Below are 24,597 nucleotides of genomic sequence, written 5' to 3'. Positions count from 1 at the left end.
TTGCCTCGCGTGGAGAGCATCCCTACATGATGTAGCATACACACACACACACACACACACACACACGGCTGAGATAATGAGGCTGGAGGGGGTGCAGGGGAGGGGAGGGCAGACACACTGACGAATCACGTTCTGCCTCATAAGCTACATTTGCCTTCATTAGTCTTTTTAAATTAGCCAACATCGGGTCCCATACATTCACATGCTTCATTAACATTTCAAAAACAGGGGGAGGGGGGGGAGAGAAGAGAAAGACGGATTCAAAGAAAACTTTGTTCCATCACTTCCCAAAGGCGTCGTCGTAGCCTTCAGACATTGTAGAGGAGAGCCGGAGAAACCAAACCCTGAGGAGGAGGACGGGGCGAGCTAAAAGAGTCGTAGACCCCCCCTCCCCGGTCCGAAGCCTGCCATATAGAACGTGTCAGCTTCCCCTGCCCCCCACTGGCCCTCTCAGGGCAGCGGCACGTGGCGCCCGACTAACTAGACTCCTTGTTTTTGGCTCAACCCCCGATTCATGCGTCGATGTCACATGTTTGAGACACGGCTCGCGGCCGGCACAGTGTGTCAGTGTGTGTGTGTGACAGACAGAGAGCAGCCTGAACACAGGATACAGGGCACAATGCAGTCTGTGTACTGCAGGGTTGTGCTGATACGGGCACGCGTGCAGATGCAGGGGCTCGCACACACACACACACACACACACGGTCACGATAATTACACACCCACGCAAACACAGGGATAGATTTCCAGGAAACACACACACTTCTCCCTACACAAGCCCAGACACTGAGCTCAGAGGCACACTGGGACACACTCCAGAACTCCCCCTCCCCCTGGCTCCTGTCCACCAACTTACGCACACACAGGATCAGATACATAAACACCTGGCGAGCAGCCCCGAACATTGCGTCCATGTCTGACCCTCTGAACACCCTAACCTAGTTGTGTGGGTAACCCACACACCCCAGAGTCAAACACAGATGCTAGCACGACTGTCCACGCACACACACACTCTCTTTGTATTTCTTCCTCCAACAAACACCACCATCTCCAAGCAAAAGCATTCAAGAAACGACATGCTGATTAATGATTCCAAACGCATTTTCCTCAGCCATTATCTCTTATTTTCTACCTCCCTCCCTGCCTGCGCCCACCCTCTCTCCTCCCCCTGGTCATACCCAGGCCTGTGTTGTTTGGGCCTGGGTCGATCAGCAGAAATCTCCCTTGCGGGCACCAGGCTCCCACCTCAGCACTTCTAAATATAATACCTCTGCTTCCACAACACAATGTCATTGTGCTGAACATTTCATACTGGGCGTACGCACACACACACACACACACACAAACACAGTACAAAAGCATTTGATTTAGAGTCAAGTCGAGTGTGTGGGGGAATATGAGTCATTCATTTGATAAGACCTGTTATTATGCTTTAATCCCGGGGTGAATGTGTATGCTATGACACATTAATAAACACGCAATAGAGTACGAGGAATGACACTGCAGTTAGTTAGGGGCGGTGGACTGCCTGAGGATATCAAATGGAAGACTGGGGACTAGAAACCTGAAGAGAGATTAAAGACAAATCTGGGATGACTTCATGAGAGAGGAATACAGGATGACAGAGTGAAAGAAGAAAAGGAGGAAAAGCGAAAAAGAAACAGCCCAAGAGTAAAAACAGAGAGAGACATAGAAAGAATTATGAGACCAAGAGAGGTAAAAAATTATAAAAGACAGGCAGAAGAGATACGAGACACAACCCCCCCCCCCCCCCCCCCCCCCAAAAAAAAAAAACTAAGTACGCCGCTTGGCAGACTTACGATCCAGTCCGTTGATGTAGCGCAGAGACACCTCACAGTGGCCCCACACGGCGCTGACGATGGGGTACAGCTTCCTGCCCTTCAGGCCCCTGAAGGCCACGCCCAGGTACTGTCCGTCCACCATGAAGCTGAGCGTCCCGTCGTCCATGTCCAGCACCACCAGCAGGGCGTCGGGCAGCACGAACGACTCGTCCGCCTCCAGGAAGCCCGGGTAGGTGGGCGCCGAGGCGGACGCCGGCCGGTTCTTGCAGTCGTGGTAGAGGCGGTTGCGCCCGAGGTCCCAGCCCCACGACTCGGCGTCGGAGCCCACCAGCGCCGTGTAGCCCACCGAGTGCAGCGGCGCCTCCGCCGTGGCCACGCCCACCACGGCGTGCGTGCCGCGCTGCCGCGCCGGCCAGTGCACGCGCCACACGTGGAGGCCGCGGGTGTAGCCCACGCGGCCGCGGATGCAGTCCGTGCTCTGGGCCACCGGGTGGCGGTGGAAGGTGAGCTTGTCGTCCTCCTTGACGAACACGTTGAGCGAGCGGTCGTCTGGGTTCCAGGCGTGCCGCTGCTGCGCCTCGCCGCTGGCCTGGGGCATGTCCAGCAGCAGGTCCAGGCGGGGGGGCCGGCAGAAGTCGGGCCCGCGCAGCTCGCGCCGCACCGGCCGGTAGGACGGCTCGCCGCGCGCGTCCACCGATTTGATGCTGCCGGAGATCTTCTGACCCATCGCTGGGGCCGGGGGGTGGGAGGGAGGAGGGGTGTGGGTGGGGGGGGGGGGATGGAGGAGGGTGGAACGAGGGTGGCGATGGGGGCGGGGCTTCCCCGACGTTACCTCATGGGCTCCGAGGCCAGACGGGCGGGGCGAGGGGGGCGGGGGGGGGGGAGTGGCCTCTCTCACGCACACACAGGCGCCTCACACTGGGGACCTGGTCCTGGAAGAGGGAGAGAGGAATGGTTCAGACCCGGCGTTCCCTGACAGTAAACCAGCCCTGGACTGGTGGAACGCTGCGGTGGACATTTTTGTGAGAATCAAACAAAACAACCATAACACAACATAACCATCTTTGACACACAAACATCAGACAAAAACACCTGACTATGAATCAGATGGGATCAGAAGAAGTGCACGCACAAACAGCATCTCCCAAATTCTGATCTCCATACAGCTCCATCACAAAGACAATTCCATACAGCTCCATCTAGCACTCTAGAGTGGAACCGGAGAATCCAGCAGACAGCAGCACCACCCAGCTGATGGCCCTGAACTCCTGTGAGCTCAACCATGAGCATAGAAGCCTTATAAATCAGATAATATATAAACCACTTACATACAGCCTAATATTCCATATCAATGCTCACGCTCATATGACGTCATCATGGGGTTCAGCATTTGAGCAAACACACAAGTCCCTCTGCTCCGTCCGCCGTCTGCTCCCCGTGAGCAGACGGCGGGCTTGCTCACAGGCCCTCGTGAACACACGGATGGTAATCCTGGGTTTCGGGCCATCAGAGACCAGCACACATGCTACTGCTGGAGGACTCCCGGATACACTGTCACACAGCACAGCACCAGGGAGGGCAGTAATCACTCCGAAACTGGTCAACAACCACAACAACAACAAGTCTGAGATGAAGACAACAGAAAGGGAGAGAGGGAGGGATGCTGAGACAGAGAGGGAGAGAGATGTAGAGAAGAAAGATGTAGGAGGGGGGTGTATAGAGGAGAGAGATTTTGTGTGAGAGGGGAGGGGGGGGGGTGAGACAGAGCGAAAGGAGGCAGTGTGTAATAGCTGGAGGCAGCCTCTGCGGTAGCTAACTGTGTTCTGGAAAAGAGGGAACGTCTAAGAGAAGATAAACTTATCCTCTGACTCACTCAGACAAGATGACATTCCTCTGCCTCTTCACTCCGAAGGGTTGGTGTGTGTGTGTGTGTGCGTGCATGTGTGTGTGTGTGTCTGCGCGTGCGCGCATGCCTGTTCGTGCCCGCTTGCATGTGCAGTGTGTGTGTGAGACCACGTCGCACAAAGAGCTTTCAAACAGACAAAGGAGGAAAGATACAAAGGATCCTGCTCTACCTCAGAAACATCTCTCTCCCTCTCCTCCCTCTTGATCAACCACACAGTCAGTAAACTCCCAACAGAGCAGCCCCAATAGTCAGCTGAAAAGCCCCATGGCGCTCAACACTGGCCCTGCGTTGGCCAGTACAGCCTCTCGCACAAAGTGCACCGAATATACAATGGAAAAAGTCAAGAATGTTCCGTCTGCGACACGAGTACACTTGTGTTCCTTGAAGATTTCATGAGCGACCTTTCAGTGGACAAAGAAAAAAAAAAAAAAAAAAAAAAAAAAGGATTTGTGGAGACTTCACTCTCCCACTTCCTGTAGGTGCACTACTAATGGGGCAGGCTCCTTGTCGAAATCCTACTCCCTGCGTAATAAATGTGTGGCTTAGTAGCATGCTGAGAAGAACAGAAAGACTGAAAAGTTTCAAGGAAATTCACTATCGGGGCCTAGAAATCTCCCTTTTTTGCCGCAGCTAAATATTAGGAAGATTGGTGGGGTAGAAGAGGGCAGTGGAGAGGGGTGTGTCGATCTGGAAGACCCCGTTTGACAGAGCAGCCGTGAGATTTACTGGATTGTGGCACAGCATGTCTGACACAGCATGCCAGTTCTACTAGTGCTGAGCAGGTGGCAGAAGGCCAGCAGCTGTGCTTCTCTTGCTCATCCCGGCCCACAATCCTTTGCAGGGAGGAAAGGGGTGTCAACTTTGGAGCCAGCGGTCCAACAGGCTGCTGATATGAACCTGGAGGTGCCAGTTTGGAGGCACTGGGATATGATAACCAGAATGTGCCCTGTTGGGTACATACCAGCCTTTGTATAAAAACATTTTTGGTCAACAACTGGATTGGGGTTGGGGGTTTTTGTGAGAAACTTACGAGACATACGAGTATTTAATACATAAATATGCATTTGTGTTGGTTTTAAAATAACAAGAGTCACAATAACCTTTCCGCCTTAATTTGTCCGTAATTATATATTCCACGTCCTTTGACAACAGATTTCACTGAAACATTCCCAGTCAACGTTATCATCAAAGACCTGGACCAAAATAACAGAAGCCTTGAGTGGGAGGCTCTGCCTACATTTCCCATGAATAAATGACCACATCCGCACTGTGTTTCCGCCCTGTGCGACACACGGCCCAGCTGCTCCAAATCTCCTGTTCCAATAACAGCTGGCTCTGCCACTCCTCCCAGAACATTTTAGGAAAAGGCCTCCATGGCTGTTTACCAGAGAACACAGAGAACCACTGGCTAGCTGGGGAGGGGGGGGGGGGTGTGGGGGGGGGGGATTGTGTGTACACACCCTCTTGTCCACACACTGATCAATCATCAAACCTTTGGTGCATCTCGTCCTGCCTCCCACAGCTCCCAACACCAGGTCCTCCCATTTCCATATTTATTCGTTTACATGTCTGGAAATGACTCACAAAGCCCATTTGAGCAAACATGAAGGGGGACTATTTATCACAAGGCATGATGATATACTGAGGGACACAGGCTCTCTGTGCTCACACTGGTGCTGTGATATTCATAGGCTGTGTGTGTGTGTGTCCAATAAGTGCGTCTGTGTAGGGAGAGAGAATCCCCCCCCCATACACACACACACACACACACACACACACACACACACACACACACACACACACACACACACACATAAATACACACAGACAAATAAATTCTAACTGGAGTAGCCGGTGTCTCTTAATGAGTCTGGTGTTGGGATTCGTTTCATTGCTGTCTGAAGGCTTCCGGGGACCGGCAATTAGTTGACAAATGGTAGACGAGTGGATGTGGGAGGGGGGGTGGGGGAGAGAACTGATGATGTGGAAATGTGCCACATGGAATCACGGTGACAATGACTCTACTGCTGATCTCAGGGACATACCAGGATGTGTGAAGCCTCATCACAGCCAAACAGAAACGTGTACACACACACAGCTGGGATCACAATCCTCCAAATGTGCGTTTCTGGAGTTTTGGCACATGCATTAGCTCAGGACTGACTTTGCCATCATCGGTCTGTGAGTTCCAGCGTCCGACCCCTGTGACCACCCCTATTGTGGCCATGGGGTAAGCACAGAGCAGTGTGTGTGTATGTGTGTGTGTTTATATGTGTGTCCTTCCCTCTCAGAGGACACCAAGCACACATACCATCTGGTGTTTCCTCTCTGATCATTCATGCCCTCTCCGCCCACCCAACCCCACTCCCTCCCAAAACCAGAACTGGGCATGAAAGACTGCATGAATGACTGGAGAGAAGGCAGGGTGGGTGGAGGAGGGGCGGAGGGACAAGGGTGAAGGTAGCAGGGGGAGGCTGAGGAGGGCTGAAGGGGACACTCAGGCAGAGGAAGTGGCTGATGGAGTGTGTGAAGAGTTACAGCGAGAGAACAGGAGGGGGGAAGGGGGAGAGAGCCAGCAAGAGAGAGAGAGAGAGAGAGAGAGAGAGAGAGATAGAGAGAGATAGAGAGAGAGAGAGAGAGAGAGAGAGAGAGAGAGAGAGAGAGAGAGAGAGAGAGAGAGAGAGAGAGAGAGAGAGAGAGAGAGAGAGAGAGAGAGAGAGAGCGAGAGCGAACAAGAGAGTCAGCGAGAGACACAGAGCCAGCGAGAGAGAGAGCGAGAGAGAGAGCGAGAGAGCGAGAGAGAGAGCGAGAGAGAGAGCGAGAGAGAGAGCGAGCGAGAGCGAGCGAGAGCGCGAGAGAGAGCGAGAGAGAGCGAGAGAGAGCGAGAGAGAGCGAGAGAGAGCGAGAGAGAGCGAGAGAGAGCGAGAGAGAGCGAGAGAGAGCGCGAGAGAGAGCGAGAGAGAGCGAGAGAGAGCGAGAGAGAGCGAGAGAGAGCGAGAGAGAGCGAGAGAGAGCGAGAGAGAGCGAGAGAGAGCGAGAGAGAGCGAGAGAGAGCGAGAGAGAGAGAGCGAGAGAGAGCGAGAGAGAGCGAGAGAGAGAGAGAGAGAGAGAGAGAGAGAGAGAGAGAGAGAGAGAGAGAGAGAGAGAGAGAGAGAACAAGAGAGTCAGCGAGAGACACAGAGCCAGCGAGAGAGAGAGAGAGCGAGAGAGACAGAGAGCCAGCAAGAGAGAGAGCCTAAGAGGACAAGAAAGTCCCGCTCCCAGACAGGGATGGTGGGTGAGCCGTGTGCCGCGGGGGCAGGCCAGCAGAAAGCCACGGTTAAAGACGTCTAGCACATCTAACAGGGTGTCAAAACAGCCACAATATCACACGCTCCTTTGAGCCTTGGAGAGACACCAGCATGCTGGTGTCCAGGAACTGTGTGATCATGTGGGGTGTCTGTCACTTCAGATCACATGGTCACAAGACCCATCTCCACATAACCACACGTAGGCACACGGCCCGCGTGCAGAGGACTAAACCCTGAGGCGAGGAAGGCGTGGGACGTGCAGGTGACACGGATCGCAGCGAGGTCATGATCTGCGCGAGCTGGGAATGGCATCCATGTTTATCACACAAACACCCAAAATAACTAAAACCACCCCCCCCCCCCCGTGTTCTCTACACAGCTCCGGGTAAGGCGTCCGTCACACGGCCCTCGCTCACTGGAAATGGATTCCCATTACATTCTGCTGTTGTCACTGTCACGGGCCATCGACTGCCAGTCAGATCAATAGGACTCCTATTAGACCCCAGGCCCCTCTAGCTAACATCAGAGGGGAGCGCAGAGGGGGGAGAACCTCCCTGTGAGATGCGAGCAACTGGCAGAGAAGGTGTACTTAGTATTACTACTGACGTGTGTGACAATAAGCTAATGACGACACAATACCGGGCTGTGGTGGTGACGCTTGGGAGATGTGATTGAGGACTGGACCCATGTTCACCCTGGAGACTAAAGCATAGGCAGATACCGACCTGTTAATCAAGAGACCCAGAATGGTGCTCTCAAGAAGGTCAAGCCAAAGGCAGACTTCTCGAAACGCGACAGGGAACCAGGCCAACGACTTCCTGTTGAGAGCAGGAACCTGGCAGCAGTTCCTTCTGTCTGACTGGTTCATGTACACGGACCACAGAGCAGGCCCGAACGTCGCTTTCGCTATCTCGCGAGGCAGACTGACGCATCTGTATGTTGAGAGTAAACACTGAGGTGGGTGGGTACACTCTGCAGCCTGCTGATCTCATCCGGGAGAGGAGAAGGGCGACCTTCCCATAGAGGACGTTGGAGACACCCGGCTAATAACAGGGCTTCCAACGTCACTCGTTTTCCCATGATGCATGTCATGTGCCCACTGGTATGGCAGAGTTGGGCAGTCGAGGCAGGAACATGTGGCAATCGGTTAGGGTGACGTAGGATGCAAACCTGCACACAAAATTACATCTCCAGATACACAAAGCTCCAAGAGCATGCCAGCGAAATACACTTCCACAAGAGGAAACTAGGAGAAAGGACAGAGGTGAGGTGTAGGATAGAGGTGGGGATAGGTGGAGGGGAGGAAAATAAAAGAGTGAGGGGGAGAGGTGGAAGAGGTACGGCTGGAACTCTTACCATACAGGAGTGGTCTCTGGGTGTACCACCTCGCTCTCTCACGCCAAAGCCCAACAGAAACGCAGGTTCCAAAACAGCTGTGTCTGAGCGTGCTCTCAACAAAGTATACGAGTGAGACAGCGGGAGGGTGTGTATGTGTATGTGTGTGTGTGTAGGTGTGTGTCAGCAAGTGCCTTCCCTGACGCCAGTGAGGAAACAGCCTTGCCTCAGTTCCCAGCAGGAAAACAGACGATGGAGGGAGGGAGGGATAGGAGGAGGGAGGCTAATCGTGAGTAAGAATGGAGGGAGGTTGGGAGGGATAGAACGAGGAAGGAAGAGTGTGGAAGAAAGGAAGGGGGAGGGCTGAGCACAAGGCTACTGAGGCAAGTCTTTCCCAAGGATTACAAAACCACCCACTCTCAATCTCTCCCTGTCTCTCGCTCCCTCCCTCCCCCTGTGTGCTACAGGAGAGAAACTAGGGAGGCGTGGAGAACGAGGATGGAAACAGTACCTCACGTTATCCATAACAGCTCTCCTCTCAAACCAGCTCCTCTAGCCTTCCCTCTCTCCTTTCCTCACATGGAGATGTTGATAAAGGATGGAGGGGGGGGGGCAAGACATTGAGGGAGCCATGAAGGGATAGCAGAGTAAATGTTGTAGGAAGAGGAGTGAGAAATAAGGAGGGGAGAAGTCTCCTCCTCAAACCAATTCCATCAATCCTCTGTCTCTCTGTCTGTCTCTCTGTCTCTCTGTCTCTCTGTCTCTCTGTCTCTCTGTCTCTCTGTCTCTCTGTCTCTCTGTCTCTCTGTCTCTCTGTCTCTCTGTCTCTCTGTCTCGACAGAAGGCCTAGAACATGCAGTGCAGCGAGTGACTCTCTCCAAAACACACACACACACAATAACACGTCTCCCACTCGCCAGTCCAAATTTACATGTGTATGTGTGTGTGTGTGTGCGTTCAGCTGTTGAGTACACGACCATGCTCTGTCTGTTGTCTGTAATCCTGGGTTCAGTTCAACAACAAACAGCCCCCGTTCTCTACCTTCCCGCCAGTCTCTCCCGCCCATCCCCCTCTCCTCTTCGCCCATCAGCCTTCTCACTGCTGCTCTGTCTTCTCTCATCTCGTCTCCCCTGGGAGACCCAAGAAAAGCCCTCCCACCAACTCAGCAGTCAGCGGCACACACGCGTTCACTTCGCACGCGCTCTCTCTCTCTCTCTCACACAGAATCACTTGACACTCTTTCTCAATCTGGTGTGTCCGAATCATCCAGGCTGGAGAAGAGTCGTATCTGGCGATCACGAAGCATGGCCGATTGCGTGTGTGCGCGCATTGGCAGCTAAGCAGAAGGATATGGGATGCAAAGTAAAGGTAAGGCTTTACTCAACGAGAAATTGAGCTTTCAAATGCAAAAGGCCAAACTAGGCACCCACCCACCCCCCCACACACACACGCTGACTTTGCCTTCCTGCGGCCTTGTGTTGACATGCTGGGCAGTGTGGTGACCATGACATGGAGAGGGGGTCTGGTGACCTCTGGAGCAGCAGAGAGCAGCAGCACGGCAGGTCCCTCCGGACTGCCCCGTCACACAGCCCCGTGTCACAGCACAGCCTGCCGTCCTGTGACACACACGCTGACACTCAGCCCGGGGCCAGCGCCCCGTGTGTGTGTGGCGTGAGTCCATTTTGCCAACATTTGGTACCCGGTGCGCTCAAAACAAACTTTCTCATTAAGACAAATGAGATATCAAGGGGGAGAATATGTGTGTGTGTGTGTGTGTGTGTGTGTGTGTGTGTGTGTGTGAGCGATAAAACAGGCTTTGCATGTTTGAGGCCACAGTAGCTCCCATTCACCTCTGCACATAGAAAAGGCCTTGTGCACAAATGAGACCACGCTCAGAAGACAAAAGGATGAAAAGGAACAAGGCAGTCAGGCTGAAGGACATGAGACACGAGATCAGCCAGAGGTCAAAACAATAAAGAAAAGAAAAAAAAATGGTTAGGACGATTGGAGAGAGAGAGTGTGTGAGCGAGGTGTGCGGGAGTGTATCTGTATGTTCGTTCTTGAGCACAAATAAACTGCTGAGCGTTATGGAAACCTTCTACCCCCCCCCCCTCCCTCCCTCCCTCAAAAACAACCACCTACATCTTGCGCCTTTTCTTCCCTGCATCAAGACGTACACACGTACAATAGAGCGGAGACTGATCCCTTGGCTGTGGTGAAGAATGAAAGCTTTTGCCTGGCTGGTCAATAACAGGCTGTGGTCCTAAGTGGCAGATGAGCCAATGGGGACCTTGGGATGAGCCCTTGGCACCTCGCACCCCGGTGCGACACACGCACCTCTTCTACCAGGGGACGGATGACTAATGAGTCATTGATATTATTCAGCGGCACAGCCAACACACTCGTTATTCAGGGGAAAAATCCTGATCAATGAGTCAGGATTCATATGTCCTCCCCTTTTTCAATAGACCCCCCCCCAGATCTTTCTCTCTCGTCCTCAACCTACAAAAGGATAGCACTTCTGTGAGCAAAGTTTAGGTCCACACCTCTAAATCTAGATACTCGACCACGGGGTAATGAGGCTGGACTTATTCTGGTCACCCCCCCCCCCCCTCCCCTCCGTGTTGGAGGTGTTAAGTGGAGGGGACTGTTCCCGGCCCCAGAGGCGTTGGTAAGGAGACGGAGGATCCGCTGCTGAGGATGTTCCATACCAGGCGTGGGGAAGGGGTGGGGGGGGGGGGGGTCAGGCCCACTGGTTGGGATCCAGGCGCTAAAAGCTTTGCAGCTCTTGCGGTCCCCCTTGGCTGCACTGACTGGTCCAGGAAGGCGGCTGCTTGTTCACATTCAAGGTTGGCAGAAGTCGTTCCACTGGAAGCCCGACAGGTATTTTGGGGTTTGGATTTGCATGCACGCACGCTATTGCGCGTCAATGCGAGAAGAATGAGTCATGGGGTCCGTCGAGGTGAAAAGTTGTTTCATAGGAATGCTCTTTAGTCTGGCTCCTTGTGATTCCCTGCGGCGTCACTTTAGAAAGCCTGAAGTCGAAATGAACAGCTCAATTGCCAAAGACCAACAAAAATACATCTCAAATGACTACTACCTTGCATCGAATCAATATTTTATCGACAGTTGGCTATTCTGGTCCTGCAAAATCCACAGCTTTGTTCAGACATCAAAGAAGTAAAAGGCTGAGAAGCAGGTTTTACTGGACGGTGACGGTTGAGAGAGAGAGGATGCCAAAAGGCGAGGTTCCCCATCTGTACGTGGGCTGAAGCACAACATGCCTACAGCACCAAGCTGAACAAACACAAGCCATTCTACTATCTACACTGGTGGTTTAGTCTAGCCTAGCTTCACTGTGTGTGCTCGCGAGAGAGTGAATGAGGATGCTTTTCTCCCTGAGGTGTATTTGTAAATGGCATGCACACACACACACGGGTACATGCGTCTCCCTGCGGGAACGTGTGTGTGTGTGTGTGTGTGTGTTTGTGTGCGTGTGACCTACAGTTGCTAGATTGAAACCTGACCTCTCTTGGGGTCTGAAGAGCCTCTCAGCTGGTTTGAGGCTCAGTCCTGATGAAATATTTAGCAGGATCTGGTTCCACCAGGCCAGCAGGTAACCCAGCCCAGCACTTGGATCAGGTGTCCCACCCTGGCTCATAGAAATGGGGCCAATGGTTCAAATGACTCCATTATTAGCCCACCAACAATCATAAGATGGCTGAAAGTACACAATTATTGCGGTACACAAGATAATATATCTAATATCCCAGGTCCCCCAGGGGCTGGTGAACTTGAATAGTGTTGCATGGAGTCAGTATATAGTTGTGGGTTTAAATCCATCTGGAGGTATGCGTGTAATGATGGCTCGATGGCTGCTCTATGCCAGGCCTGAACCACAGGGATCTGTTGAGCCCGTGTGCACGTCGTCAGTCCTGCCTGGGGTGACGCGAGTGTCCCCGTGTCTAAACCCAATGGAGTCCGCCTTCCTAGAACTGATCTCTCTGTTCAAGGCAGGGGTTGGTGTTAGAGGGACCACTAACAGTCCAGCACTGATCCTGTGAGGATGATGATGATGATGATGATGGATGATGATGGTGGTGGTGGTGATGATGGTGAAAGAGGGTGTGTTGGTAGGCAGGTAGGGCGAGGAGGAGGAGAGGTCAGGGTCTCACCTGTTACTCCATGCGGGGCCTACAGGTCTGGGGAGAACCTCATGTCGGCACAGCCAAAGGGTCACACGCTCTGCCCACCTCCTGGAGAAAGACAAAAGGAGGGAACCTGTCACAAGACCGGAGAGTGGAGGAGGATTCTAAGAATAAACGGCAAGCGGCCCTACATTTGAATGTAGGGTAGAGAGCTGGGTTGGCGGCAGGGCGGCTGGGAGGTGAAGGACAGGAAGGTTCCAACACAGTGAACAGACTCGAGCAGCCTCGATCCATAATAAAAGATCCAGAATCCAGGGCTGAGTCGGCTTTCAAGTCACAAGAAAGGCACATTCCTTGGCAAGAACACAGGGCACCAACTTTGGGCAACCAAGACGTTTCAAAGTTGTATTGTGGCGGCCGGGTTACACCTGATTCCAAAATGCCACGAGCACAGTGCAGTCTGTTTGAGGTGGGGAACGGTTCAACCACACTGAACCTGGGAGTAACCCTAGACAGAGAGAGAGAGGGGGGGAGGGGAGAGAGAGCGAGGTTGAGAGATGGTGAGAGCGAGGGTGAGAGAGAGAGAGCGAGGGTGAGAGAGATGGGATGAGAGGATGAGAGCAAGGGAAAGAAGGCACAGATGGGGAGGAAGAGCGAGACAGAGGAGAAAGAAGGACAAAAAGAAGAGAGAAAGGGGGGACCTCTCCTCATGAAGCATTCATGAGGCGTTGCAAACTTAATGTTCATGAAATTTTCAGGCGAGCCCCTCTTCAAACATTAACCAGCCACGTAGTAGAGCACTGCCTGTCGTTTGCCGCCTAAATTGGCCATCGGGCCGGAGAGGAAGTGATTAAACGATTCCGTGGGCCGCCCTGATGTACTACATTTCTAATGCCTGGGGAGGCACGTTTACACACACACACACTCACTCCCAGACTTCACTTTGTGTAATCTGTGTAATCTCTTCTTATCTTGCGCATAACAGCCTCTCCAGCTGCATGTCCCCTCACGACTGGAAAGCAGAATGAGAGTACAGGCACACACACACACACGGTAGTTAGACAACCTCACTGCCCACCAACTAAGAAGGGCTCCAGGTTACTGTCCTCACAAGCCCAGTAACTCCCAGGCATGAGCACCCGGTAAAGATACCTGAGGTTGCCCCTCTCAAACCTCCATCTGGCATGCGTGTCTAAAGTACCCAGCACCAATCAGACAGCTGCCCGCCAACCCCACCCCCCTCCTTAGGTAGTTTCAACAGGAGTTTATCCACCTGCTGCATCTCCAGATGTTGCCGGGCGGAACTCGGGCAATTTGATGAAATTAGAGAGGATGAGACATCAGGCCTGATTAATCCATCCCAGTTCTCTGCTACCTCTTTGCTCTGCTTGCCGGCTATTACACCGAGGATCAGGTATGGGGAAGAAACTGACGGGTGGCTATAGGGTGCTAAAAAAATACAAATAAACTTCAGTGCGTGGGAGGACTATTGAATGCAAGGCTGTTAAACAGTCTAGCTGTCAATAGGAGGTTGTATAACTTAACGCTCGTAAAGGAGTCTCTGGCACAATGGAACCAGCAGTAGCCTCCTTGGCAACACTTTACATGACGGTTACATGAACTACCGTGCAACTGCTACATAGCAATACACATAGCAACAACATTGTAGCCAATAAGGAATTGCTATGTAGTTCAATTGTATAAAGAGTTAACGGTTACAAAAGTGTAAGGAGGCACAGTATGGGGAAAGGGTGTAGGGGTGGAAGTGGATGTTGTAAAGGGGCAGCTGAAGGTTGTTACCAAAACCAGATCAGTGTTCACATGCACTTGCCCCTGACAGACCAACCTCACCCATACCAAGTTTCACTTGAATACTGACGTGTACCACTAAACAGCCATTACTGGAACCACACAGCAGTTCATATAGCTACACGGTTGCTTTGTAGAAAAAAAAAAAAAAATCGATAACCTTTCAAGAATCCTCATCTTCAAGCCCTGTATCATACGTGCTAAAGTTGCCATGGCGACAGATACCATAAGCCCTGATTAATGGATTGTTGTTTTGGAATCTACATCACTGCGTCAAAGATGGCTGTGATAGGAGGAGATAAGCCTGGGGACTCCGTTCTGGATATGTCTATTACTACTGAATCCACATTTAATTAGATTGTTCTTCTTCATTTAAGTGTGGAATGCTCGGTGGATTGCAGCGATGGGAGATCTGCCTGGAAGGGGGGAGGGGTGCTTGGTGCCCTTGCCCCAGGGTAGGAGCACCGTGACTGATCCAGTGATTAGAGCTGGTGGTGGTGGTAGATTGAGTGGGGCCGGTCCTCTCCTCAAACTCATCTGACCCTGGAGGCAGGTACAAACAAGGACACGCTCTCTTGCACGTGCAAAAACAGAAACACACACATGCACTTGGGGTAAGATGAGAGATGCAGGATGGAACGGTTCACTGTGAAGCCTCCTCTGTGCTTTGTCTAGTTCATTTCAAACACACACCCCTCCACACACACACACACACACACACACACACACAGAGGTTGCTGTGACCCTGACATGACTAATTTCAAAAGCTACTGTGTACATGGCGACTTTAAATGGTTCAAAACGGACAAATGAAACTGCACTGCTGCCATCGCAGCAACACAGCCCCCCCACAGCAAACCTTGCCTTTATAATTACTTTTATTGACATAACAACTTAAGTCATATTCCCCTGCTACTGACTAACTCTAATGTGCCTTGCTACAGTACAGCAAGGCAATGTATTCTCACTGCAATCACAGAGCACAAAAGATGTCTAAGAAATGTCAAAAGATCTGACATGGATAAAATTCCCCCAAACAGCATGTGAAAAGGATGTGTCACCTCATCATTTTTATATTGGTTGCAAATTAAAAAGACAATCACTGCACTGTGAATGAACACTACTCCAATTAAAATCCAATGCATTTGGGAAAGCAGAATTTACCGTGCTTGGTATGGAGGTGCGGGTGTTTGAGGGGGGGTTTACAATTTGTCATATTTATTGACCGTGCAAGGGGGGGAATACAGATTTGGGGGTGAGGAGTGGGGGGTAGTCATTTATGTGAGATACTATGGGTGAAAGACACCCCTCCCTACCTCACTCTCCTTTTACTCTTGCCCCCCCCCCCCCCCTTCTCTCTCCCTCCTTCCCTCTGGGTTCCTCGGTTGCTAATGCAGCGGATTGTCCCTTAAAGGCTGGCTGGTACACAATCCAGAGCTGAACAGTGTGTCCGTGGGCACCAGTATTACATTGCAGAGGAAAAAGAAGCACGTCGCTGCAAAGCATGCAGATAAATCACCAGTCGCAAGCCCTAGGTCATCTCCTCTCCCTCCTCCCGCCACCCCCTCCCCCTCTCCCTCCTTCTATTCCCCTTCCCAGAGAGAGAGACAGTAAATTAGCTCCAAAAATACCACCGGATGCAGACAGTGTGCGCAGAAGACTGGGGGAGAGGGGACTAAAAATAAGAACAACACAGAAACATCTCAAATGCACAGAGCCCCAACCACTGGTCTGGTACATGACGGTGGCTTATGGCTGCCTAAAATAATAGGCCTACCAGAGAACACACAAAAAGCAGTTTCTTTTTGGAGGGAGGGGGGTTCATTAATGCACAACACCAGAGGCATGTCAAGCAGCAGGGGCAGTACTGCTGGTTTTAGCTGCAGTCATTTGCTACTGCACAGTGAAGACTGTGTTAGTCTGCCAAGCCACACAAGTCTAAAGCCATTGGCGAACACAGGGAAGCCTTCAGGGGAAGGGAGCGAGGTCACCTGAGGTAGGCCACTCCAGCCTACTTGTGTTCCACCTGGGCTGAACAATGTGTACCACCTGACTGACCCCGTGTCACAGAAGACCGCCACTCCTGTGGCTCTTGTGCTACTCACAAGGTTACTTCCTGTTCTCGGCTGGAGGCTCATTTGCAGCACTCAAGAGCTCCATTAGGAGAAGCTCCGGGGAGAGACAGAGTTTTGGTTAATCGTGAACTAACAAAGACGATGCCAAGATAATGAGGGAGGCTGTGTGTGCGTCGACATGACGGCATCATCGGCCCGGCGGCTTTGTCGGGAAGCACGGGTACACCCCGGGGGCATGCTTCTCAGACAGCATGTGTATGGGACTCGTCTCATAAGTCTGCTCTTTAAACTGTCTTCACCAACTTGTACCTCATTGCTGTGGCTCAGGAATCAATTCCCCTTAGCCGTTATTAGGTTTGTAGTCTCGAGGAGATACAATCCCCTTTCTTTTTTTCTTTTCTTTTTTAAGAGACTTGAAAGAAACCCCCCAAAAAACAAGACTTGAATTATTCATTAAGACTTACACAGCAGATAGGTAGGCAGGAAGAGAGCATGGTCTCCTTTCCGTACTGCCTGCAGATTTAGAGTGACTGGATTAGTGTAAACCAATACTGTGATGGCTCCGAATACCCCTTTCAGTGGACCCGAGGTGTAATCAATATGGCTGAAAGTCTGACCTGGCTTCCTCAGGCCCATGGCCATCAAAGAGCCGGGGCCAGGGATCGTTTGTCACATTGAAGCCTGCTTTATGGTCAGACTTTATACAGGAAAAAGTAGAACAGCAAAAAAAACTATCAATCGCCTGTCTGGTCCACCTACAGGGTTTGTTCTAAAAAGTCGACCTCGAGACATGTTTCACCAAGACGTATGACGCTGGAACTTGGGACGCTTTTTAATTCCCTCTGTTGGCGACATCAAATGTCCACCACGAGTCGGAGTATTTTGCAAAACACACTGTATGTAGGCCACTGGATGTGAATTTGATGACACGGAGCCTAATTGGACAGCATGTTCGCAGTTCAGAAGCGCCATGTCACTTTGGCAGCTAAATGAGCTTGACGTGGTAAAGTTGGCCCAGCGGTCCTCGGCTCAGTAGCTCGCCCAGGGGAGAGGAAAAGAACGTCATTAGCTACTGAGAAGTGTCTTTGGAAGTTATATAATTTATGGGTCGCTCAGCTGGTGCCTTTGACTGGCTCCCTAATTAAAAATTCAAACCAGTAACAACTGAGGGAGAAGAAATTAAACGTTGCGTGACGAATATCCGTCCCATCTTGCATTCCTTTGATCTGCCCGCCCTCCCTCCCTGCCCCTAGCTCGGTCTGCGTCACAGAACTTGGACAAACTCCATGGAGATGTCACTGCCCCCCCCCTGCCCCCCCCCCCCCCTGCACTAAACTAATCATTAATAGAATTGGTAGAAAGTAAACCCCTTGGTCTTGGCTGAAAATGGGGGGGGGAGTCTGGGGGGAGACCCACAGGACAGCGGAGCAGTCAGGAGCTGGTCAGCAGGAGGGCAGTGGCAATGACACTCTGTACAGGCAGATCACTGAACACACAATTCAATTATTCATGCTGTGACTGGACGACTAACAACGGCTTACACAGAGATCGAATGAAACTGGAACGCCTATTGCTGTGTGTGTGTGTGTGTGTGTGAGGGCAGGGGGGGGGGGGGTTGTTCTCAGGCCCAGCCAGGTCCAAAGAGAACATTTTCCATCTCTGCATTACTAATCCCGGTGGTGCCCTGCTATTGACTTCAAACTCAAGGATTTGTGTGTGCGTTTGTGTGTGTTTGTTTGTGTGTGTGTTAGCCTCACTGAGCTCTGTTCCTTTGGGCTTTAGAGAAGCGACTCATCGGGGTGAACCGTGCTCTGAAACTGACAGCCTGGTCACACCTGCTGGGAAGGGTTCGACTGAGGGTAGCGCTGCCTGGCAACGGGAGAATAACGGGCCGTGATGTCCGTCTGTCTGTTCGTCCGTCTGTCCACCCCCCCCCCCCCCCCCGAGGGTCTGACCTCAGCACCCTGGTCTGTGAGTCCACACCATGGCCCCTGTCTGCCTGGCCGATCGACCTCTATTCCTCTTTCCGCCAGCAAAGGATGTGTATCACTTCCCCCTATCTGAACTTTGTTCAAACACACCGCTACAGAGCAGGCCAGGAGGGATGAGCAGGGTTCTGATCTCCCCTCCCCGGTGTGTGTGTGTGTGTGTGCCCTTGGTCTGACCCTGTGCTTTGGTACAGTGTTTTGCATGCTAGTGATGGAACAACAGAGAGGAGAAGAGAGGAATACATCCTGTTCCCAGATGTGTGATTTATGACTGATGCAGAGGGGCCTCTTGACCCCGTCGGATGAAAAAGATTACGATCAGTGTACAAATATTGATATATACAATGATGGACAGACAACAAGAGACAGGCGCTATATACAGGGCAGATATGCCCAACGACATTGCACCTCAACCAGTTCACCATACGTGACAAGATTTTTTATTTATTTTTTATTTTTATTTTTTTTAAAGCGAGTGCATTTCTCACACAATGCTAGCAATCCATTCCAGTCTGCCTGCCGCCCTCATGCGACCGTGCTTCTCTATTAGCTCCTAGTAGACCTCTTACACTTGAAAGGATATCACACAGCTACAGTTTATTAAAGCCCTTTCACTTTCAACCCCTTTTTCTTTCAGCGCATCAACTCGGCCCCTTTTCCCTCCCTCTCTGCCCGCTCTCCAATCCTGTTGAGAAATATCCGTCCTCTTTTCTACCCCGTCCCCCCGCCAGCTCAATGTCTCCCACTCCATGCCGCTCGCTCCATCTCTGCCCGCTTTCCCATATCCCGCAATCTCTCTCTTCCATTTTTTTTTCTCTAGTGTGCTCCCGCAGGTCTGTTTCTCCAGACTCATGCAAAATCCCTCTGATAGGGATTTTGCATGTCCTGTCCTGTCCTGTCTCCTGTCTCGTGTCTCTGCTTCAGTTACAGAGTGGTGGTGAACACGGACCACACCGTTGGCTGGATCGCGATCAACATCACAGAGACAAGTTGATACACTAACAAAGATGCATGTGCCTACGTGCAAACACACACACTATATCGAGGGGCACTGCAAGTCTGAAACTCCTCTCAACTCCTTTGAGAACGTGGGGGGTACAGCTCAGCGGTTACAGAATTTGACTGCTGATCAAGACGCTGCAGTTCAACACCCCCCACCCCACCCCCATATGTTGCTTTGGCGAAAAGCTTCTGCTAGATAAAAAACACATGACATCATTATTATAGAACACAGCGGACCAGGAGTGTCAGTAAGTAACAGGCCACCACATTTCAGCAAAACACAGCAAGGTTCCATGTCGACCGTCGAGTATAAACAAGCCTTTTCACAGACATGTTTAAGGCTCGGATGTACAGGGACTATAACCTCAACATCCATGCATGCATGAGCCTGGACACGTGTTCCGTCTCAAGAGCTCCTCTCCGCCCTTTCATCTCTCTGCCTCCGTCCCTCGCCCACAACTCAGGCACAGATGAATAGATGGGTCTAGTCAGTGGGCTGCAGCCGCTCCATGGAGGAGAACATCCATCAAGTAAACAGGGGGGCCTGTGGGCCCGGGTCTCCATCACCGCCGCTCTGCACAGGATCACATATCACTCTAACAACCAGAGGTTCACTCACACCCTGTCTGCTGCAGCCAGCCCCTACTGGAACGCTGATGCGCACCAGGCAGAGCCCGCTGCCCCCCGCTCCCCCGCTCCCCCCACGCCCAGCATCGGAGAGACGCGGATGCACTTCTGCGGTGAAAAGAGAAAAGGCGACGGAGGTGGGATGGCGGGATTTAAATGTAAGAATGCGGCGGCGGTAAAACGGTCTGCGAGTGCAGATGCGGGGTGAATGCTCTGGTACAAAATGGCCGTCGGGGACCGAACAGGTACGGGAGCTTGGATGCTTCTGTAAAAGAAGTATAGCCTTGATTGGCGGTCCTCTAAAACAAAAGGCTACATGCACAACTTGCTTATCTTAGACCCACTGTATACCATATCTCTCGTTTGCATAGAGGGGAAACGCAGTGGCAGGGTAATAAAATGCAGAAACAAATGCATGCAAATGCCTAGTCTTCTAAAATGTCCAAACTCTTATGACTGCATGAGTTATACTTGAGCGTTATATCTGGTAGATCAGGCCACACACTTGAAACTGGCACCGTGAAATCCATCACTATGGTTTAAATGCCAGCAGTAAGCTAGCATGGGAAGATCAGTAAAGAGGGAGACAGCGATTCCATTGATTTGAATGGCCGGTGCTATTAGATTCTATTACACATTGGGAACAGAAGGATGCCGGTGGCCCTTTAAACTGACCTGCTGTCCCTTAAGCCCCAGCACAGGGCCCTGCCAGAGTACCATTAATTGGATTCCAAAACATTAACATTCTACTGAGTCAGCAGCATGCACTGTGGCAACACGCCTCCCCACTGACACAGGGTGGAGGGTATGTGTGTGATAGAACGAGATTGAAACTGAAAGAAAAAAAATGTGTGAGAGGAGGAGGAGCAGGCATAGGAGTGTGACTGATACCAACAATGGAGGCATACACAGAGACAGAGACACAGAGAGAGAGAGACACAGAGACAGAGAGAGAGAGAGGGGGGGGGGGGAGGGAGAGAGTGAGTATGCACACGTGTATGTGCAGGGGTACTTATACAACCGCAAGACAGCATCTGAGCGGGCCAGACGCAGGCAAGAGGGAGTGGATGTGTGTCACGACTGGGAGATTGCTGGCTGACGCAGCAGTGTCAGTGCGTGTGCAGAGATGAAATGCATTCATCACCTCTGTCACGAGCAGACAGGCAGACAGAGAGAGAGGGGAGTCTGTGAATGCAGCCTGCCTGCCAGGACACTTTTCTCCCACCCACCCCAACCTGTGTCCTGGGAAGTGACACGAGTTGTGGTGTTCTGATAAGACTTTGTTAGCGAAAGCACCGTTCCTGTCCGACTACACCTGAAAGAGAGGAGGAGGGTGGATCCACTCTCAGCCTGGTACACCTGGGAGTCCTTTAACAAGGTGAATCAAAGTCAAGTCATTCAGAGATTTATCCACATCAGACATGAATCCTGCTAATATACATTTTTATGGGTTAATGAGGGAGAGACTAGTGCAGAAATATGGGTGAATGATTAGAAAAGTGATCATAATAAAATAAAAAAAGGTGGAGAGAGTGGCAGAGAACAGGATGGACAGAGAGAGAGAACAATGGAGAGAAGGGGAAAGATGATTATACACCTTGTGTCACCCCCAGCTGTCAGTGAGACTGATTGCTGCTCGGCACAGGGCCCCGGTGACACGGCGATCATTTGCAACCTCATTTGTCCCAATAAATTAACCAAATATCCCAGCCAGCGAGTTGTCATGGCAATAAGCGCATCATCAAAGCGAGTGAAAAAGAACCCCTGCGACTTCCGTCTCTGACTGGTCTCTCCGGAATCTCACACAATCAACTTTTCCTTGGCGACAATAACATTCAGGAGAGAGGAGCCATCGCTTTCATCCACAAGGGGCTTTCCTTGCCTACTGTGGCTCTCCTCTGATAGGCTGGAGTTGTAGAAATGCCACTGGTGCTCCGTGAGGCAGAACATCCGATTCATCACTTAACGTTATCAAAACTAGATTTAAAGTGGATTTAAAAGCACACACCTAAATAAGTGGGGTATTAAAAAAGAAATAAGTGCAAGAAAAGCACTTCGTTTAGAGGGTTAGATGTTGCAAGAATGGGATTATTCCTTCAGAAAACTGTGAACATTATAGCATGTCACACTCCCATGTTATGCTATGTGAGAGTAGTGAGCAAACATCACAACTAGTTCTACCAAACCTCTAAAAACTTCAGATGTTAAGCCTAAACGCTGCCCTCAATGCAGCAGTGCACAGTGGGAAATGGAGTGTTCCATCAAAATTATTTCAAAGACCTGATGCCCACTCACTCTGTGGGGAGCTTAAGTTGAGCCAATTACATAAATGATTTCCTCCCTTGTTTTCTTATTCAAGAGGTTTTACAAACACCAATGATTAGAGATTCTAAATGTCATCTTCACATAATGACTGACATACTTCAGTTGGAGTGTATTGGGGGAGCATCCTCTGATTATGAAAAACCTTTTGTTTGCAAACACCGAGGATGGCCTCACCACCTAGGTCGCTTGTCACGGGTTTGAATCCCAGATGGTGGCGACTTGGACAGTGTGAGACAATGGTTTCCCCCAGGGTAACCATGGTGATTTCGATTGTGGTGGACACTGACGACACCTGGGGGGTTACCATGGATAACTCTGAATAGGCGTGTGTGTCTATTGTAAGGGCGTATTAAACGGTCAAATGCCATAAAAATGAGAAACGATGTTTTCTAAAAAAGTTAGCCTAGAAGATTAAGCGACGGTATAATGAGAAAATATCACTAACTCCACAAGGGTATAATAGAAATACAGGCAAGCAAATAGTTAATTAGCTCCTCGTTCATCCATCTGCTGCCGCTCCGCCCACGGAGAATCCGTCATACAACACTTGATCTGGACAGTAGCCTAGGCCTACCGGTGCCCGGGAGGGCACGGCAGATGGCGCGGTTATAGGCAACATGATACGCCAGGGAATAGAGCATTTAACCTTTAAACGACAAGGAAACTTCTAATAATTCACTACAGGACATAAGAGTTCATTCGGCCAAACCACCCACCGTCACTGTTTGCACACCTGTCCTCACTTATCTGATACAGTCAATTGAGAGAACAGGCTAAGAAACAGTTCAATTGTAACAAGGCTCAACTAAATTCTCAACAACACTCCACATAGCCTAATATTAAAAGCTAATAGCCATGCAGTCTAAAAGTTTCCAGATAAAAATATATAAAAGGCCTTTCGCTAGATGAGCCTTCAGCCATCAGTATTTTGAGATATAAATGTAATGTCTGCACTCTGCAGGCTAGCCTGGGCTATAATGTTAGAGCCTATAGGGGCAATTAGGTCGCATGCTATAAAGCCATTGGCAAGGTGTTGTGTTATATTTGATCACGTAGCCGCTGAAAATTGAATCACGAATAAAAAAATATATTTACAAAATAAATGTGCTACTCACGCAAGTTACGGCCCATTCTCCGAGCCAATGTAGTTTGATTTCAGTATGTTTTCACAAACTCCTAAATTAGCTTTCTCCTGTCCTGGCTTGGGCGAAGCTACTGCGCTTTGTCAGAGAGTCATAACAACACCACATTAGACGCAACACAAAGCAACAAAGTTGTAAACACTGCCAAGTTTGCTGAAAGCTAAAGTACCAAACATGTGTCAAATATTTCTGATTAAGGCATGTTTATTGACGATGAATTAAGTAAAACGGGCGTTTAACTTACGTTCCAACGTAACAATGTAGCAGAGAAAGCCTCGCCTCGACTCGAGATGAGCGAACGACAAAGCTCTCACGACGCCAACTTTCCTCCCGGGGTCTTGAGCAAAACAAAACCGCTGTACTTTTAATTTCGTCTAATCTTCTCTTTTGGTTTCACTATCTAACTGCAAACCTACGCAACGAAAATCACACGCAAACTGTGCCAAACTCAATCTAAAGACGAAGGCGAGAATTCGCGACGGGCGGCTTCTTTGTTCCGCGAGGCATTCCGTGAAAATCACCGTTCATGTGTCCCTGACACACGCTGATTGGCCACGTAGCTGGAGGATAGGATCAGGAATAGGTGATGGCAGGGCACTTCCACCGCTACCCCCTTCTGCCGTCCTAAAGTCTGTCTCTTTCCCTGAGCGACGCGATCGCATAAAAACCATTTGCTCGCAACACTGACACCTTTGGGGCTGATGAGGCAGTCTAGGTTACCTTGGAGGGAGCGCGAGAGAAAATGGTCTACTTGTAGGAACTATAGATAAAGCATGTTGCCAGGCCCGAAGGTGTTTTGTAAACCAATGTTATCGTTTCTTCTTTCCAAAAAAAACAAAGCAAAATGTATGGACAAATACCCATGGCCTGTAAATACTAAACAGTCTTATAGTCTATGATCTCTATACAGTCTATAACCTTGACATAGCCTATAATATAATAATGCATTGTTAACATTAAGTCATACCTACATGGGTCCCAGGTTAGTCAATTAGCATATAACATTAGTCCATCTGTAAGTTAATTGTCAAAAAGATAGTTGTGTTCATTGTTATTTTTGTCCAGCAACACAGTGGTTGTGGCACTTGAGTGAGTTACAGAACTGTATTTAGTTTTTTGGGTGTGCTTTGCCTTCGGCAAGGGCACAA

At 50.6% G+C, this 24,597-nt stretch overlaps 1 protein-coding gene across 2 annotated transcripts in view; it reads right to left on the bottom strand.

The window, feature by feature from the left end:
• LOC134028780 (SPRY domain-containing SOCS box protein 4-like) overlaps window positions 1-24,116 on the bottom strand; it is a 31,572-nt gene extending 7,456 nt beyond the window's left edge. The window contains exons 1-3 of one of the 2 annotated variants that reach the window (XM_062472582.1): window positions 23,694-24,116; window positions 12,509-12,589; window positions 1,821-2,734 (exon numbers count right to left, since the gene is read on the bottom strand). In XM_062472582.1, coding sequence (XP_062328566.1) covers window positions 1,821-2,529 — 709 coding nt within the window. In that variant the 5' untranslated portion in view covers window positions 2,530-2,734; window positions 12,509-12,589; window positions 23,694-24,116. The remainder of the gene's footprint in view (window positions 1-1,820; window positions 2,735-12,508; window positions 12,590-23,693) is intronic. The other variant, XM_062472583.1, reaches the window with a different exon arrangement.
• Between the last annotated feature and the right edge of the window lie 481 nt (window positions 24,117-24,597).

Source organism: Osmerus eperlanus, chromosome 11 (assembly GCF_963692335.1).
Source record: "Osmerus eperlanus chromosome 11, fOsmEpe2.1, whole genome shotgun sequence".
NCBI classification, from domain to species: domain Eukaryota; kingdom Metazoa; phylum Chordata; class Actinopteri; order Osmeriformes; family Osmeridae; genus Osmerus; species Osmerus eperlanus.
This window is presented reverse-complemented; position numbering and strand designations above follow the sequence as displayed.